At 45.0% G+C, this 18,886-nt stretch overlaps 1 protein-coding gene across 1 annotated transcript in view; it reads left to right on the top strand.

The window, feature by feature from the left end:
* The window catches only part of LOC135523445 (disabled homolog 2-interacting protein-like), a 99,723-nt gene that overhangs the window by 41,106 nt on the left and 39,731 nt on the right, over positions 1-18,886 (top strand). Inside the window, exon 3 of the mRNA XM_064950157.1 lies at positions 9,070-9,188. Coding sequence (XP_064806229.1) covers positions 9,070-9,188 — 119 coding nt within the window. The remainder of the gene's footprint in view (positions 1-9,069; positions 9,189-18,886) is intronic.

Below are 18,886 nucleotides of genomic sequence, written 5' to 3' on the forward strand. Positions count from 1 at the left end.
TCGTTAGCCATAAGGCATATGCCCCCGCCCCTCTTCTTACCAGAAAGATGTTTGTTTCTGTCTGTGCGATGCGTGGAGAAACCAGCACCGACTCCGATAGCGTCTCTCCATTGAGCCATGTTTCCGTGAAGCAAAGAACGTTACAGTCTCTGATGTCCCTCTGGAATGCTACCCTTGCTCAGATTTCATCAACCTTGTTGTCAAGAGACTGGACATTGGCGAGAAGTATACTAGGAAGTGGGGCACGATGTGCCCGTCTCCGGAGTCTGACCAGAAGACCGCCTCATTTCCCTCTTTTACGAAGTCGTTTTTTGGGTCGCCGGCTGGGATCCATTCCGTTGTCCTGGGTGAAAGGCAGAACACAGGATCCGCTTCGCGAAAGTCATATTCTTGGTCGTACTCATGGTGACTTGACGCTGCTCTTATATTCAGTAGTTCTTCTCGACTGTATGTAATGAAACCTAAGATGACCTGGGGTACTAATGTAAGAAATAACACGTAAAAAAACAAAAAACTGCATAGTTTCCTAGGAACGCGAAGCGAGGCGGCCATCTCTGTCGGCGCCGGAAGTGTCAGGGCTTGAAAACTATTCCGAACTACAAAGGGAAACCACCCGCAAGGTGCCCAGTTACGCGAGCCTACCAGACAAGCTAAATGCCATTTATTCTCGCTTCGAGGCAAGCAATACTGAAGCATGCATGAGAGCACCAGCAGTTCCGGATGACTGTGTGATCACACTCTCTGTAGCCGGTGTGAGCAAGACTTTTAAACAGGTGAACATTCACAAAGCCGCTGGGCCAGACTGATTGCCAGGACATGTATTCAAAGCAAGCGCGGACCAACTGGCAAGTGGCTTCACTAACATTTTCAACCTCTCCCTGACCGAGGCTGTAATACCAACATGTTTCAAAAAGCCATTGTCCCTGTGCCCAAGAAAGTGAAGGTAACCTGCCTAAAAGATTACTGCCCTGTAGCACTCAGGTCGGTAGCCATGAAGTGCTTTGAGAGGCTGGTCATGGCTTACATCCACACCATCATGCCGGAAACCCTAGACCCACTCCAATTTGTATACCGCCCCAACAAATCTACAGATGTCTCAATTGCAGATGTCTCATACTCCACACTGCCCTTTCCAACCTGGACAAAAGGAACACCTACTGTATGTGAGAATGCTGTTCATTGACTACAGCTCAGTGTTCAACACCATAGTACCCACAAAGCTCATCACTAAGCTAAGGACCCATGGACTAAACACCTCCCTCTGCAACTGGATCCTGGTCTTCCAGATGGGACGCCACCAGGTAGTAAGGGTAGGCAACAACGCATCTGCCACACTGATCCTCAACACTGGTTTCCCTCTGGGGTTTATTCTTAGTCCCTTCCTGTACTCCCTGTTCACCCATGACTGCGTGGCCAAGCACAACTCCAACACTATCAAGTTTGCTGATGACACAACAGTGGTAGGCCTGATCACAGACAACTATGAGACAGCCTATAGGGAGGAGGTCAGAGACAGTGTGGTGCCAGGACAACAACCTCTCCCTCACTGTGAGCAAGACAAAGGAGCTGATCGTGGATTATAGGAAAAGGAGGGCCGAACAGGCCACCATTTAACATCCTCAGGGCTTTAGTGGAGCGGGTCGAGAGCTTCCAAGTTCCTTGGTGTCCACATCACCAACAAATGATCATGGTCCAAACACACCAAGACAGTTGTAAAGAGGGCACAACAACATATTTTTCACCTCAGGAGACTGAAAAAATTTAGCATGGGTCCTCAGATTCTCAAAACGTTCTACAGCTGCACCATCGAGAGCATCCTGACCAGTTGCATCACCGCCTGTGATGGCAACTGCTCGGGCATCTGACCATAAGGCGCTACAAAGTGTAGTGCGTACGGCCCAGTTCATCACTGGGGCCAAGCTTCCTGCCATCCAGGACCTATATCATAGGCGGTGTCAGAGAAAAGCCCATAAAATTGTCAGGGACTCCAGTCACCCAAGTCATAGACTTTTCTTTCTGCTACCGCACGGCAAGCGGTACTGGAGCGCAAAGTCTAGGACCAAAGGTTCCTTAACAGCTTTTTCCCCCAAGCCATAAAACTGCTGAACAATTAATCAAATAGCCACCCAGACTATTTACATTGACACCCTCTTTGTTTTTACACTAATGCTACTCACTGTTTATTATCTATGCGTAGTCATTTTACAAATTACCTTGACTAACCTGTACCCCCACACATTGACTCTGTACCGGTACCCCCTGTATATAGCCTCATTATTGTTTTGTAATTTTATTTAGTAAATATTTTGTAAGTATATTTAGTAAATATTTTCTTAACTCTATTTCTTGAACTGCATTGTTGGTTAAGGTCTTGTAAGTAAGCATTTCACGATAAGGTCTACACCTTGTTGTATTCGGCGTATATGACAAATCAAATTTGATTACACAGGTGCACCTTGTGCTTGGGACAAAAAGCCACTCTAAAATGGGCAGTTTTGTCACACAACACAATGCCACAGATGTCTCATGTTTTGAGGGAGCGGGCAATTGCCATGCTGACTGCAGGAATGTCCACCAGATCTGTTGCCAGAGATTTGAATGTTAATTTCTCTATCATAAGCCACCTCCAATGTTGTTTTAAAGAATTTGGCAGTACGTCCAACCGGCCTCACAACTGTAGATCACGTGTTACCACCCCATCCCAGGACCTGCATTTTGAATGCACATAGATACCATGATGAGATCCTGAGGGACATTGTCGTGCCATTCATCTGCCGCAATCACCTCATGTTTCAGCACGGATGGCCCCATGTCGCAAAGATCTGTACACAATTCTTGGTGAAAATGTCCCAGTTCTTCCATGGTGTGCATACTCACCAGACATGTCACCCATTGAGCATGTTTTGGATGCTCTGGATCGACGTGTATGACCGCACGTTCCAGTTCCCACCAATATCCAGCAACTTCGTATCCCCATTGTCATGACGTTGGCCTGGGGGATAGGTTTATGACAGTCATAAATACCTCTTCCCCCCTTTTTCCTCTCTCTACCCTACTAAGGTTTGCAAAACGCCTTGGTTAACATAGAGATTCTGGGAACGTCAGAATGTGGGGGGAAATGAACTATATTCTGGTAATCCGAACAATTGAACATATGCAGTGGTACTTAATGAATATGATGTCAGTTCGGTTGTCATCTGAGACATTCTCATCAATGATAAGATGACATAAACTCTACAGTGGAAAGTCTATACATCAGAGTTATCAGATTCACATGGAATTGTTGTTCAATTTAAATGTTTGAATATGAAATTATTTGTGATGGGATGAAATGTGATTTTAGCTTCTAAAATGTGAGATGTTAGGGCTGCTCACTCAGTGGCCCGCCCACGTGAAGCGACAGAGGTTGTAAACACCCCTTCTCTTCCTTCCTATATAAGCTCTTGACGACAACATAACTATCTGTTCCAATGAGGTAGGATGACGATCCTATGTCAGAATGGTTCAGATAAAACTGCAGAACGAAGCCAACATCAGCATGAGCTTTGGTTGCGAATGGTATGAACTTTGAACTCTTATTCACAACAGAAGTGATACCTCCTAGCCGTTAAGTTAGCGACCGCAGCTGCAAATGCAGGTTAGGAAGGAACAGACAGAGTATCCCATCTACCACACAACGACGCTACTACAATTACCACCAGAGACAATGTTCAAAGGACAGAGGACTCGGTTTGGCAACACGGTCTTCCATCTACCACCAACCTACTGAAGCGCAGCTCAAGATTAAATATTTATTGCATTTTCCTTTTCCAAATGGGCGGTAATTTAGAATGCATAAGATACTGTATTTACGATAGCACAGCTTCTTCCCTTTGTTCCCCAGTCTCCCGCTCTTTCACTCAACCCAGCCCCTTTTCCTTTGTGTAACAAGCGTTCATATCTGTTCCGCCCGCTAGGGACATTTTCCTATGACGTAAAGAATTATCTAGGTATAATTCATTCTTTTTATATGTAATTCTGTGTGATTAGTTAGGTATTTAGTAAATAAATAAGTAACCCCAATTTTGTATTGCTGATTCAAATTGTTAGCCAGGGTTCTTGAAGATAACCAAGAATTTACAACTTTCAGATTATGAGACTGAAGTAAGATGACGATTAATGTTGACTGCTATTGATGTAAAATATTACTAAATCTTTAAAGAGTTTATTCGGAAGATAACAGCTCTATAAATATTATTTTGTGGTGCCTGACTCTCTAGTAATTTACATTTACATGATTAGCTCAATCAGGTGATATTAATTACGGAGAAATTATTTTATAGAATTGCATGTCATAGCAATTAATCCGGCATAGCCAAAGACACGACACCATTGAAGAAGAGTAGGACAAGATTCCGCAGGCCACAATTAACAGCTCTATGCGAAGGAGATGTGTTGCGCTGCATGAGGCATGTGATGGTCACACCATATACTGACTGGTTTTCTGGTCCACGCCCTTACCTTTTTTTTAAGGTATCTGTCACTATTGTTTATTATTGTTCAGTGTATTTTACATCTGCTCTTTAAAACCAAGTGTATGTAAATACAATGCCACATTTTTATACTTTTGTCAACCAAAGAAAATCTTTTTGGCTATGAATGGAGGCAAGACTGGTAGATTATGGTCCCTTACCCCCGAATGGAAGGTTCATGTTACTTCAACAGAATATGATCAGGTTAGTGAATTCCCCTTAGAGCAGATGTAGGAAGTGTGATTGCTCAGGTGATCTGGGAGTTGGTGCACAGGCACATACACACAGCTCTTTTGTTTGTAATGTCAGGCTACTAATCAGTGGGCTTCCTTTGCTGTTACTCTGTTGGATCTTGACAAGCACAGTGACCTTCCTGACTGTTTAGATAGGGTAAATAGATGGAGGAGCCATCAGGTCAGGCTGGTGGTGCCAGAGAACCAGCTCCATGTTATCAGATGGCACTTTGGCTCCCAACGGTCACATTCGAGGGAGAGAGCAGATATCTGATCAGCTTATCCTCGCAGGCCACCCTGCACTGAGCAGAGCTCTGAGTGGGAGGGAGGAATGGAGGGGGAGTTGGAAGTGATGTTAATTGAACAGGACCTGGAGCTTGTTGGAGCAGAAGGGGGGGAGGCGAGAATCTCAATACCGCCAGCAGGTGGTCCCTGTGAGAACCAGCATGAGACGTGAACAGCGAAGAGGATATCCCAAAGGTCTCATTCATACAAATCTGAAGTTAGAATTTCCACTGTAGTTTGAGCACAGCAGTGAGTCTTTTGATTTGACATTCAGCTTCTAGGCCCTACTTACTGGACAGATCAGTAGAACCACTACTCAATGGTATGTGTCCAACCCCTGAATGTATTTTTTTTTGTCAAATTCACATGCAGCACCACAGTCCGAACAAAAAGAAAACCAAGGGTTAATCATCGTTTCATCCATTGTGTTTACTATCCTGCCCTACCCAGAGCTACCCCACATCGGTTACCCTAACCCACCCTACCATGCCCTATCCTACCTCCCCCTACCCTACTCTATCATTCCCTACCTGCCCTACCTATCCCTACCCTGCCTTCCTCGCGTTACCCTACCATTCCCTACCCTGCCTTCCTCGCGTAACCCTACCTCACTGTGCCCTGCCCTACCTACCCTTCCCTACCTCACCTTACCCTGCCTTTCCTTAACTCACCCAAACCTACCTCGCCCTACCTTACCCTGCGCTACCTTACCTGCCCTACCCCTCCTCGCCCTACTCTACCTTGCCCTACTCTACCACGCCTTATCCTGCCACACCTCACCCTACTCTTCTCTACCTCATCCTGTCCTACCTCGCTCTACCCTACCTACCTCACCCTACCCTGCCTACCCTACCTCGCCTTATCCTGCCCCTCCCTACTTCACTCTACCCAGCCCTATCCTACCTCACCCCCTACTCTATCAATCCCTACCTGCCCTACCTTCCCCTACCCTACCTCACTGTGTACTACCTCGCCCCACCCACCCTACCGTACCCTGCCCTACCCTTTCTGCCCTACACTGCCTACCTCACCCTTCCCTTTTTTCTACCTCAACCTACCCTGCCTTACCCTACCTCACCCTACCCTGCCCCTCCCTACCTTACCCTGCCATGCCCTACCCCACCCTTCCCAGCCCTACCTCACCCTACCCTGCCTTACCATACAATGCCCCTCCCTACCTTATCCTACCCTGCCTGACACTACCCTATCCTACCTCTCCCTACTCTATCATTCCCCTACCTGCCCTACCTTGCCTTCCTCGTGTTACCCTACCACACCCTACCCTGCCTTCCTTGCCTTACGCTACTTCACTCTACCCTGCCTCGCCCTACCTACCCTGTCCTTCCCTTCCTCAACCTGCTCTATCTACCTCACTCCACCTTACCTCGCCCCTACTCTACCATGCCATACCCCCCACCCTACCTCGCTCTACTCTACCTACCCTACCTTCCTCGCCCTATACCATGCCATACCCTTCCCTGCCTTGCCCTACCTTGCCAGTCCTTATAACTACCTTACCTGCCCTTCTCTATCTTACCTGCCCTACCTCACCCTTCCCTGTCCTACCCTACCCTGTCCAACCCTACCTCGCCCTGTCCTACCTTACCCTACCGCAACCTTCCCTGTCCTAGTTTGCCCTTCCATTGTCCTACCCCACCCCACCCTGACCTACCTACTTTTGCCCTACATGCCCTACCTAACCCTAACCTACCTCACCAGACCGTATCCCACTCTACCTCACCCTATCCTACCCTTCCTCACCCTATTCTACCCTACCTCACCCAGAGGTTCTCTGTAGGGGAGCCAGGGTCTGCTGAATCATCAAACACCTCTCTCTCCTCCAGCTCTGTCAAGCACAATGAATCATTTGCATTCCAGTCTCTCTGCAAATGTCATAGGAAGGGAAAGCCTAAGAATAGAGATCCCAGATTCCCCACAAATTACAGCAGGAAAGGAGTAATGCCTCCCAAGAGTCTGGCATAATTGGAAGGGATGATTTCTTTACCAGAAGCAGAAACGTTTGGGTCTTTTGAAGAACTGATTTGCTTGAAGGTACCATTTTAGAAATGGGAGTCTTGACTGAAACCAGTAAAACCCAACCTCAAGTCAGCTCAACATCGAGAGGCTAGGCTATGTTCAATATCTGTAATGTGATGTCATGAATGATTCCCTCCTTGTGTGCATTTTACTTGTCAGTAGCTCGGTTTACATCCAATTGGCGACAGATTTTCACACGAAGATTGTATAATTGGAATAAAAACAATATGAGCATTTTCCCACCAGACATGATTCCATCAAACTGACTTGCAGATAAAAGGATGTGCGTGATGACGTAGTGCACATAAACATTACTTTTGCGGCTTAATTCACAAGTACCAAATAAAGAAATACTGTTTAAATGGATTTTCATCTTATTTCTACTGATAGTTTTGTCACATGTTTGCATTTTATAATGAATGTTCCCATTCTGGTCTTGGCACGTGCGCTCTTGCCAACAGCTCGCAGATACAGTGCGGGTATAGATTATTATGGAGAAGATTTATTTGTCAAATGGCAGCAAGCATCGATCATGTCACCCGAATAAGACCCCCAATGTTTGTTGGAAAGGAACATCAAGCTCATCACCTTGTACTTCCAACACCCTGTGAAGATAATGTATTTATTCAATCTGTAGCCTAATAAACGGTATGCTTAACAAAAGAGCTTTCCCAAACGAGTCTAGTGGGAGGACCACACAGTATCATCGCGTCCCTCCAAGTTTACTTCGATATGATTGTTATTATATAAATATTTGCACATAAAGTCTTTTCCACTGCCATTTCTCGCATAATTAATTGTACTGATACAAAAAGATCCCACCTTGTCTAGAGTATTTTGGTTTGGTCGACATTTTGGAAAGTTTACCTGCAGGCCTGTCGTGAATTGTTTTGATCCAACATGTAATTTACTCCATCCAAAAAGATTGGATGGAAACCTGGTTAGTGTCACAGATTTCTTGAATGGATTAAAGAGTTCCTCTGTTTGCATGGGAGCTCATGTGATTCAATTGGGGATCGGTGTAGCCTAATGCGGATGGCACAAATATAGTGTAGACTGTAAAATGATAAGTTATAATAACTAAATACATTTTGGGAGAATTTACCCATGGTTGCTCTAGAAGGAAATAGCCTATTTTTTTATGAGCAGTGCTTGTACAATACTGCAGATGGAGATTTTCATGTTATTCCTTGAAGCAGACTAGTGTCGACAATTCTTCCATTTCACAAATGTGTGCACAGGGCAGCTACATTAGCTATAGAGTGATGTCTGTAAACTGTTAATTTGTTTGGTGTGGGAGACCGTGGGAACTGAAGTGTGAGACCGATCCTTGTAAAAAACTGTTATTGGATGTATGGATCACAATGTCTGGTGATTGTCTTTTATCCTTAATGCCCAAAGCCTCTCGTTCCTCCTTTGTTGCTTTCCACCCACAATCTTCTTAAATGGCTGCAAAAAGACTATAGTTCAACCATTTGCTCAAATAGTAATTAAGGAAATGCATTAATTGCACAGGGAAGAAGCCTTGTGTAATGTTTAACATTGCAGCACCATCATTATCACCGCACATGGTTGTGGCTGAGGCTGTATCTTGTTTTGTTCCCCTCACAACCACAGGAGATGCAGACGGGTCTAGGTTTTAGAATAATCCAACTCTTGTTGAGCTCTAATCTCTACAGCCTATCAAATGCACATTCTCAGTTATCCCCTCTCACCTTGCGGCCGCTCAAGTTCTGTCATTTTACGTGGAATAGTGTTTCCATGGCAACAGGGATTTAGGGGAGTCGCACATCAACGCGGCTGCTTCTGCTGTGTGTGCACAGCTCTCCGAATGCCACGGACGAGAGGAGACTGGGGGAGAGAGAGAGGAAGAGCTCAATCAATAGCATTTCCTCTTGTTGCTCCACCGTTTATTTTGTGTTTTATCTAAATGAAATGGGGCTGTGAGTAAATTTTCTCTCCTCCCCCCTGGGCCACGGCGACGCCCCTCTCTCCCTGTCCAGGGCTTCCTGAGCCGCCGACTAAAGGGCTCCATCAAACGCACCAAAAGCCAACCCAAGCTGGACCGCAACAGCAGCTTCAGAAACATCCTGCCGGGCTTCAAGACCACAGACAATGACAGGTGAGATGCTATTTATCAACCCCCTCCACACACACACACACACACACACACACACACACACAGAACTGTACACACACAAACACATATTTCATTCTACAAACAAACACACTCATATACACACACTCTTCACAAGGCTATTAATGTGCACTGGCTATCTTCCATTCACTAACCGCTCTATGTTGTCAAGGTCAGTCAATAGTCAATTCTCACAGGAAAAATAATCTTTGTATTGTACAATGGGCTAATCCACATACTGTACAGTGTGATGTCCTCCCCAACCTTCATATTGTGGGGCTGTGACACCTCACTGGCTGGTGGAATGACACTGTCAGTAGCATGGCTGCAGTGCTTTACGTGGTTCATGCAGTGCTTTACGTGGTTCTTAACCTGCACACACAGTACAGGCTCTTGTTGAGGTGGGAGGAATTGGCTGAGCTGCGCTACGCTGTGCTGTCTGGAGATTTCATCCCTCATTACACCTGCCCATTAGCCTAGGTTTGGAGGAAGAGGAAATCTTTCTCATGGCAACCACAAGGCACTGGAGCATGATAGTGGCAATGCTTGTGTGAGTAGCTATCCTGGAGTATGATGCAGTGGACCGTACATGCTTGAATACGGTTTGTTACTTTTGAGGGTGTGTTTGTTTGTGTGGGGATGTTTGGAACTGGCATCCAAGCTCCTGGCTCTAGTAGTGTAGACCAGTGTTTACTGTACCATCAACTGAATTTTGGTCTGCCTGGAGTACCCCTAAAGTACACACTCGTGCATTTTACTAGTAAGCCTAAAGTCTTATGGATCTTCTCAAGTACCCTCTGTGGATAGGCCAAGTGGATAGGTCCTAGTTCCCCTGGTTGGGAACAACAACTGGTGTAGACAAACAGACTGGGCGGGTGTCGTCAACACCAGTCACTGACAAGTCCACTCCACTCAATGAGCTCACACAACCCACTGAGTGAACGTTATAAATGGCCATGCAGCAGAGTGGTGCCACCTCCACTACACACTGTCTTGTTTTGTTTCTATAGTGGCATGGACTCAAGTAGAGGTTGATGTAGCCTATATGCTATATCTGTTCTAATGGTGATTTGATTTAGTTTCTGAACTCGAACATGTACCCTAACAACCATTTCATTATCAAGACTGTATGAAGAGCCAATGTGGGCTTGTTCCTTATTCCATAGCTGTACATTATGTTGTGACATTGTCATTTGTATGGACCTCCTTTGTCTTTGAGGCATTGGTTTTGCTAACCCGGGACGCCTTTGCCTCGAAAGACTCACCCTGCACAGAACAGTGAACTGAGAGAACCCCCCTCCCCCAGTGCTGTAGTGTTTCTGTGGTCCCTTCCGTTGCCTGGTTAGCCATTGGAAGGGTTTCCAGGTCATCTTTTAGTTCCAGCTCAGGGCAGTACTGTACAGTACAGGCAGTGGCCTACTTAATTACAGTGGCACACAGCTCTGTAACAGAGAGACACACTAATACCAAGAGACATGGGACCCTCGGGCCAGCCTGTGTCGCAAGCCTTCTCAGCTTCGTGTGTGTGTGTACTTGTGTCTTTGTTTGGTTTTTATTTAAAGCTTCAATATGTAACTTTTTGGGCGATCCGTCCAAATTCACATTGAAATGTTTGTTTATAGATCTGTCATTCTCATTGAAAGCAAGTCTAGGAAGTGGTAGATATGTTATATGTGTGCTATGTCTATGCTTCCATTGCTCAAGTGTAGTTTTTGCGTCTTTTACTTTCGGCTTTGTACACCAGCTTCGAACAGCTGAAAATACAGTATTCTTGTTTATGGAAAATATATTTCAGAGGTTTAGATGGTATAATGATTCTCTACTCCCATCAAACTGAACTCTGGACCTCGAAGCCACTTCCACTGCATTTTATCATTGTTCCCCTCTCATCAGGGACTGATTTAGACCCGCGACACCAGGTGTGTGCAATTAATTATTAGGCAGAACACAATACCAGCAGGCTCCGGACTTTGTAGGGTAAGAGTTGAGTACCCTTGCTCTACACTATCCTTGCTAGTTTTGTCACATAAACTAAAATTGAACAAACCATTTGAAAAATAGGAAATAGACTGGTGCCTTTTTTTGATGGCAAGCTGCTGTCTTCGTTTTAGAGCCTGATACCAATATTGTTTTTCTCTTGACTATAGTCACGAATTCGGACTGATACTGTACTGTATGTACTATATTGCAATTGGCTGTGTTGAGCTAGTGATTTCTCAGTGTGACTGGCTGACTGGCTCAATGGCTGGCTGGCTCAATGGCTGACTGGCTCAGTGGCTGGCTGGCTCAATGACTGACTTACCGGCTGGCTCAATGAATGAATGACTGACTGACCGGCTGGCTCAATGAATGACTGACTGACTGACCGGCTGGCTCAATGACTGACTGACTGACTGACCGGCTGGCTGGCTGGCTGCCTCAATGACTGCCTGGCTGGCTCAATGACTGCCTGGCTGGCTGACTCAATGACTGCCTGGCTGGCTCAATGGCTGACTGACTGGCTGGCTCAATGACTAGCTTGATGGCTGGCTCAATGACTGACTGATTGGCTGGCTCAATGACTGACTGGCTGGCTGGCTCAATGACTGACTGACTGGCTGGCTCAATGACTAGCTGGCTGGCTGGCTCAATGAATGACAGGCTCAATGACTGGCTGGCTGGCTAGCTGGCTCAATGACTGACTGGCTGGCTGGCCCAATGACTGTCTTGCTGGCTCAATGACTGGTTGCTTGGCTCAATGATTGGATGGCTGACTGGCTGGCTGGCTCAATGACTGACTGGCTGGCTGGCTCAATGACTGACTGGCTGGCTGGCTCAATGAATGACAGGCTCAATGACTGGCTGGCTGGCTAGCTGGCTCAATGACTGACTGGCTGGCTGGCCCAATGACTGTCTTGCTGGCTCAATGACTGGTTGCTTGGCTCAATGATTGGATGGCTGACTGGCTGGCTGGCTCAATGACTAGCTGGCTGACTGGCTGGCTGGCTCAATGAATGACTGGCTGGCTGGCTCAATGACTGACTGGCTGGCTGACTGGCTGGCTGGCTCAATGACTGACTAGCTGGCTGACTGGCTGGCTGGCTCAATGAATGACTGGCTGGCTGGCTCAATGACTGGCTGGCTGGCCGGCTTACTTACTGACTGGCTGGCTGGCTGGCTCAATGGCTGGCCGGCTTACTGACTGACTGGCTGGCTGGCTGGCTCAATGACTGGCTGGCTGGCTGGCTCAATGACTGACTGGCTGGCTGGCTCAATGGCTGGCTGGCTCAATGACTGGCTGGCTGGCTGGCTCAATGACTGACTGGCTGGCTGGCTCAATGGCTGGCTGGCTCAATGACTGACTCAGCGGCTGGCTCAATGACTGACTCAGCGGCTGGCTCAATGACTGACTCAGCGGCTGGCTCAATGACTGACTGACTGGCAGGCTCAATGACTGACTGACTGGCAGGCTCAATGACTGGCTGGCTGGCTCAATGACCGGCTGGCTGGTTGTCTCAATGACTGGCTGGTTGTCTCAATGACTGGCTGGTTGTCTCAATGACTGGCTGGTTGTCTCAATGACTGGCTGGTTGTCTCAATGACTGGCCGGTTGTCTCAATGACTGACTGGCTGTCTCGACTGACTGATTGACTGACTGACTGACTGACTGGCTGTCTCAACTGACTGACTCAATGACTGACTTACTGACCATGCAATCTACACTATAAATATATAGCCCACTGATTCAGAAACCAAATAAGTAGACTCGTAACTTTACCCAGGAAATGCACTAAATAGATCAATCAAAATTGTACTGTATGTCTTCAGAGGCATCTTGACTCTTTTAATATCGCTCAGGTATTTACTGGCAGTAGTCCCAGGCAGGCGGGGATGAGCAATGTGGATGTGGTGCATAATAAAGGCAGGATGAGGATTTGGCCTCGCTGTCAGAACGATATTTGCCACTTTTTGAGTCTCGGAGATTTGTGCTTAATTTGATAACTGGCATGTCGAATTTCATTCTGGAAGGTGAGGGAATTCCTCTTGTAGGATAGCCTATTATTAAATTCAAAATCTGTACGATTTCCTGGTTTTCAATGGTCATTTAAATGAGTGATATACGGTATTTACCTATTGATTCTTGAATAATACAACTTATAAATGCCTCATGACTGGATCCATACACTTCCATTAGGGTCTACAATACATTTTGTTGTCTAATCACAAACTTATGTCATATCTCCCTTCCATCTTTCATTTCAAATGTGATTGATTTATTCCGATAAAGGTTATTTCATGAGTCTGTATAAAAGCTTACTAGCCTGTGATTTGAGAGTGAATAATGAGGTATGCCCTTTTACTCAGTCTGGTGCATCTGTTATCAAACATATTTGTCTCAAATACAATTTCAGCTGGAGGAGCTTGAGGCTTATCATGCAATCATCAGCTAACAATTTCTTATTGGTCAGTTTTTAACCTACACAAAACAACATTCCAAAAATAAGCAACATTCACAGATATACAAAAATCATTGTAGAACCTATTCTGTCAATACAGTATGTAGCCTTTATATAGGGCATTTTATTTTCAGAGAGATTGATAAGACTTGCAAGAGCCTTCATTCAGAGAAAAAAACACTCTTAAGGAAAATAACCCATTGTGTCTCTACTGTCTAGACCAATGCTTTTCTCCACACCCACTCACTGTTGAAGCTATAAAAACACCCAGCAGGGTCAGTCTTTTTCCAAATGTCAGGTCAAATTCCACATTTGAACTTTTACAGCAAATGTATTGTATTTGATAGCTACTGTACTTATAACATACAGCTGGCTTGTATACAGACCATATGTTTGGTCCTTGTATAAGAGTATTTGATAGCTACTGTACTTATAACATACAGCTGGCTTGTATACAGACCATACGTTTGGTCCTTGTATAAGAGTATTTGATAGCTACTGTACTTATAACATACAGCTGGCTTGTATACAGACCATACGTTTGGTCCTTGTATAAGAGTATTTGATAGCTACTGTACTTATAACATACAGCTGGCTTGTATACAGACCATACGTTTGGTCCTTGTATAAGAGTATTTGATAGCTACTGTACTTATAGCATACAGCTGGCTTGTATACAGACCATACGTTTGGTCCTTGTATAAGAGTATTTGATTTTGAACTGGATCTTTCCGAGACCATCCGCCAAATGTTCCTGGCATCATGACTGTGCTCAATGGGCTTGGAGCAGAGCAACTTAATATTGCAGGCCTATACGGTAACTGCTGTCAGGAGCAGGAAGAAGGCGGGGAGGGGAGCTACTGCTTGACAGAGGCTGTCATCATGTCATGTCTCTGTTCCTTCTCAACACTGTCTGACATGGGAAATGACTCTGAGATCTTCTCACTGACAGACTGCATGTTAATGCAGCCCGCTCTATTCCTATCAGGCTCTGAGCCTTCCAGGGCCATCAGCAAACACCATGCCAGGAGGAGACGGCATTGTTGATTGATTACACTGGTGGTGCTGTACCGGGTTTCCCATCAGTGTTATGTCTTGACATTGAGCACACGTTTGTTGAGAATCAAATCCCAATGACTGCAGAGAAACAGGATTCTGTCTGCCGCAAGACAGATTTTTTTGTCAACCCCACTAGCCCAGAAATGTCACGCTGAGCTACGTGAGATGACATCATAATGGGTGCAAGTGTTGTGTTGGTGATGTTGTTGATGCTGAAGGTTACAGGTCAAGACTGTTGTAGTGGTGATGTTGTTGATGCTGAAGGTTACAGTATATGTTGATGCAGAACTACCAGAGGCCACTGTCCTGACTGAGCAGTGATCTGGCCAGCCAATGGAAGTGGTAAGCTATAATGCTTACGGCAGTGAATCCCACTCATCGGCACAAAGCCCCTGTCTTGTTACTTTGGATTTATTTGATTTAAATGAGAGCTTAACCCAATCCTTAACCGTTCGGTGTGGTTCGTCGTTTCACACACGCACGCATTCACGCACATACTTATTCATTCTGTGTGAGTATGTAGTCCTTACCTGTAATTGGGTAGCTAATCGTTACAGGGCCGTTAAGCAGGAGATGATCACCTTGTTGGACTATCAGTCCTGGTTTTAGGCTGGGATTTCTCTATCTCTCCTATTCTTTACTAAGTGGTCTTTGTTTTTATATGTTTTTACATTATGCCACCTTTAATATAGTACTACTTAGCAACCTATCTATATTAGCCTCCTCTGGAGTACTCTTCGTTTTAATGTGGAAGGTAAGCAGAATGCCCTTAAGGTACCAGAATTCTGTGGTGACGCGAGCAATGTGTCAGAAACAGTTGTGTGGCTCAAGCTGAGCTCACTTCCATGTAAGACTTCAGAGACACGATCATTTGTGTGAAAGGAGAAAAAAACATATTGTGAAGTCTAGAAAATAAAATTGGCTGAAAATTGCTCACTTATCCATGGAAAGTGTCAGTTGCTGGGGAAGCAAAGATACCATTTACTTTATGCAGTGTTGTCATAGAAACAATAAAAACCTGACAGTTATCAAGTGTGTATATTGTTAATTGTAGCATTGTGCTTGTGCCTCCAGTGACTGAAATTCTTCTCAGAGCTGGCTGTCAATGACTGTCCCTCTTCTGACAGTGTAGGGAAGATAATGGCCACTTATGCTTTACCCTTGTAACTTTAGTGCTTTACTACAACTTTAGTGAATGCTGCCTATGAACTAGGCTTCTGAATTCTTCTGAACAGAGCACAGCTTCAAAAGATCTGATTGACCAATTAGCCCAAAGCTGACAGAGCATACCATATGGCCTCTCCCTGTACTGTCCGCACGCACCCCCTCACTACTCCCCCGGAGGCAGGTCCCTGTGCAGGGAGCAGGCCGGTCTGTCACAAAGACACCAAGACAAAAGACCGCACGCATGCACAAACACGTACGTACACACACACACACACACACACACACACACACACACACACACGGCAGCGGGGGCAGAGCTACATCACGCCACACAGCCTTATGCTGCGTGCACACAGACACACAGACAGAGAGAAGGAAGGATAGGAGAGGGATAGAGAGAGAGCGCAAGACGGTCGACTCCAAGCAGTCCTCCACCAGCCAGATAGAGGGAGAGAAGGAGAGAGAAAGCAGTTGCCCTTAAAGGAGAGGAGTGGGGGAGGAAGTAGGGCAGGCTGTCTCTCAGTGGGGCTAGAATAAAGAGTCCAGAGGAGACAGACTGGGAGGGGAGGGAGGGAAGGGGGTGGGAAGAGTGGCAGAGGGAGGGAAGAGAGAGAGAGGGAGGGTAGGACAGCACAAGGCTAATAGCAGCTAGCAGAAGCCCACTGTGAAAGCACCACCACGCTCTCAGTAGAAAATGGAACTCTGAGACGGCTCCCTCATCATCCCCCACCTCTTCCACGCCCCCGTCCCCCCGCTCCGATTGTTTCCGGGGATTCTGATAGAATGTCTGGTGAGTATTCCGCCACATCTAATGGACTGCACTGTCTTCATCTCAGTGTGTTAGAGACGCTTAACAAGCTGCATTTACATATAGGCTTTGTGGGCTCGGCATCTCATTATCTGTCTATAGACATTGAGGGTGTTTCTCATGTTTGGATGCTATGTGGTAGTCTCTGTTTAGAGCTGAGCGATATGGACAAAAATCCATTAATCAACATTAATAAATAGAAGATTATAATTCTTTGTTGTTTGTATCCTTTAAACTACTAGTACTACTACTAGTAGTTTGATGGTTGTAGCCTTCAATTGTCCCATTAGCAATAACCCATACTAGAAAACTTATTTCAATCCAAACTTTGCATATCTCTAGCATAAGCTACTTATCATGATGAATGATATCAGCAAAATGCCTGCTATAAGTGATCGGTATGGTCGGTGTCAATCATTTTCAGTTTGTGGTCCCAGCTCTACTCTCTGTCATTCTGGTTCAGGTTTTCATGTACAGAGTCATATAATTTAAATTTTGAATGACGGCGTGTCACATTAAATATTTGCTGCTAGTAGACATCTTCATTTGCTTTTAACCAGGCAGCACAGTGTTCCTTTGTGTCAGAATAGAAGCACAACACTGTAGTTCACTCTGTAATGACATCTCAACAATGTTACTTTGAAAGGCATCCACAGATATGCTGCTATTCTAAAACCTATTGAAATATTCAATAGAGAAGTGGCAATCAGCTATACCCGTGTGTGTGTGTGATGCATAGAGAGTCGTGGGGAGATATTTTCCTCAATCTTAATTCACAAGGAGCTCCATGTTGAGTATCAGGTCGTGTGCATGTGAAGAAGCTGAAACAGGGACCATAGAGGTCTGAATCCAGACCAACACTACCTCCCTTAATGCAGCACAGCTTCTCTGACTGCAAAAGAGAAGAAGGATGTTGGAGAAAATATTAAGGGCTTTAATGATTTCTGCCATGGCATTGTTTTACAGGCCTGTAAAAAAGGCATTGTGATATGCCTGCTGGCGCCTCTGTGCCTGCCGCGCACACACACACGCTAGACAGAGAGGCCAACCTTTTAATGGAAGGATTCTGGAGTCTGAAGTAAAGTGTTGGTGCTCATTAAATCCAAACTCCTGTCACATCCAATTTCTGGAAGCAATCAGACATCTTTTTAGCAGTGGAACAGTTGCCAAAAGGAGGCGAAAACATGTCATCACCCTTCTAAGCCAATGTGATATCATGTCTTCCCAGTCGCAGCACTTATTTTAAACACTAAACGTGTTTAAAGACTTCAGTTTAGTGTGTATTTATTTATTCAAGATTTAAACTGATATGAATTTTAATATTTAGGTTTAATTTATTTGCACCAAATAAAACAATACAGATAAAATTTAAATTAAAATGAAAAAGTGTGCAGGTATGGTTTGGAAGGCCTTCCAGTGCATTCGGAAAGTATTCAGACCACTCCCCTTTTACACATTTTGCTACGTTACAAGCTTATTCTAAAATGGATTTAAAAAAGAACTAATCCTCAACAATCTACACACAATACCCCGTAATGACAAAGCGAAAACAGGTTTTTAGAAATGTTTGCAAATGTATTAAAAAACAAAAACAGATACTTTATTTACATAAGTATTCAGAACCTTGGCTATGAGACTAGAAAATTAGCACAGGTGCATCTTGTTTCCATTTATATTTATAATGGAGCCCCATTTGCTACTGCCAAGGCATCAGCTACTCTTCCTGGGATCCAACAAAATTAAGGCAGTTTATACATTTTTAAAACATTACAATACATTCACAGATTTCAAAACACACTGTGTGCCCTCAGGCCCCTACTCCACCACTACCACATATCTACAGTACTAAATCTATGTGTATGTATCGTGTGTGTGTGTATATGCATGTGTCTGTTCCAATGTTTGTGTTGCTTCACAGTTCTCGCTGTTCCATAAGGTGTTTTTTTATTTTTTTTATCGAATTTACTGCTTGCGTCAGTTACTTGATGTGGAATAGAGTTCCATGTAGTCATGGCTCTATGTAGTACTGTGTGCCTCAAATAGTCTGTTCTGGACTTGGTGACTGTGAAGATGTGTCCGAGCTGTGTGCCAGTAGTTTAGACAGATAGCTGGGTGCATTCAACATGTCAATACCTCTCATAAATAAAAGTAGTGATGAAGTCAATCCCTCCTCCACTTTCCGCCAGGAGAGATTGACATGCATATTATTAATA

The sequence above is a fragment of the Oncorhynchus masou genome, chromosome 1 (assembly GCF_036934945.1).
Source record: "Oncorhynchus masou masou isolate Uvic2021 chromosome 1, UVic_Omas_1.1, whole genome shotgun sequence".
Taxonomy (NCBI): domain Eukaryota; kingdom Metazoa; phylum Chordata; class Actinopteri; order Salmoniformes; family Salmonidae; genus Oncorhynchus; species Oncorhynchus masou.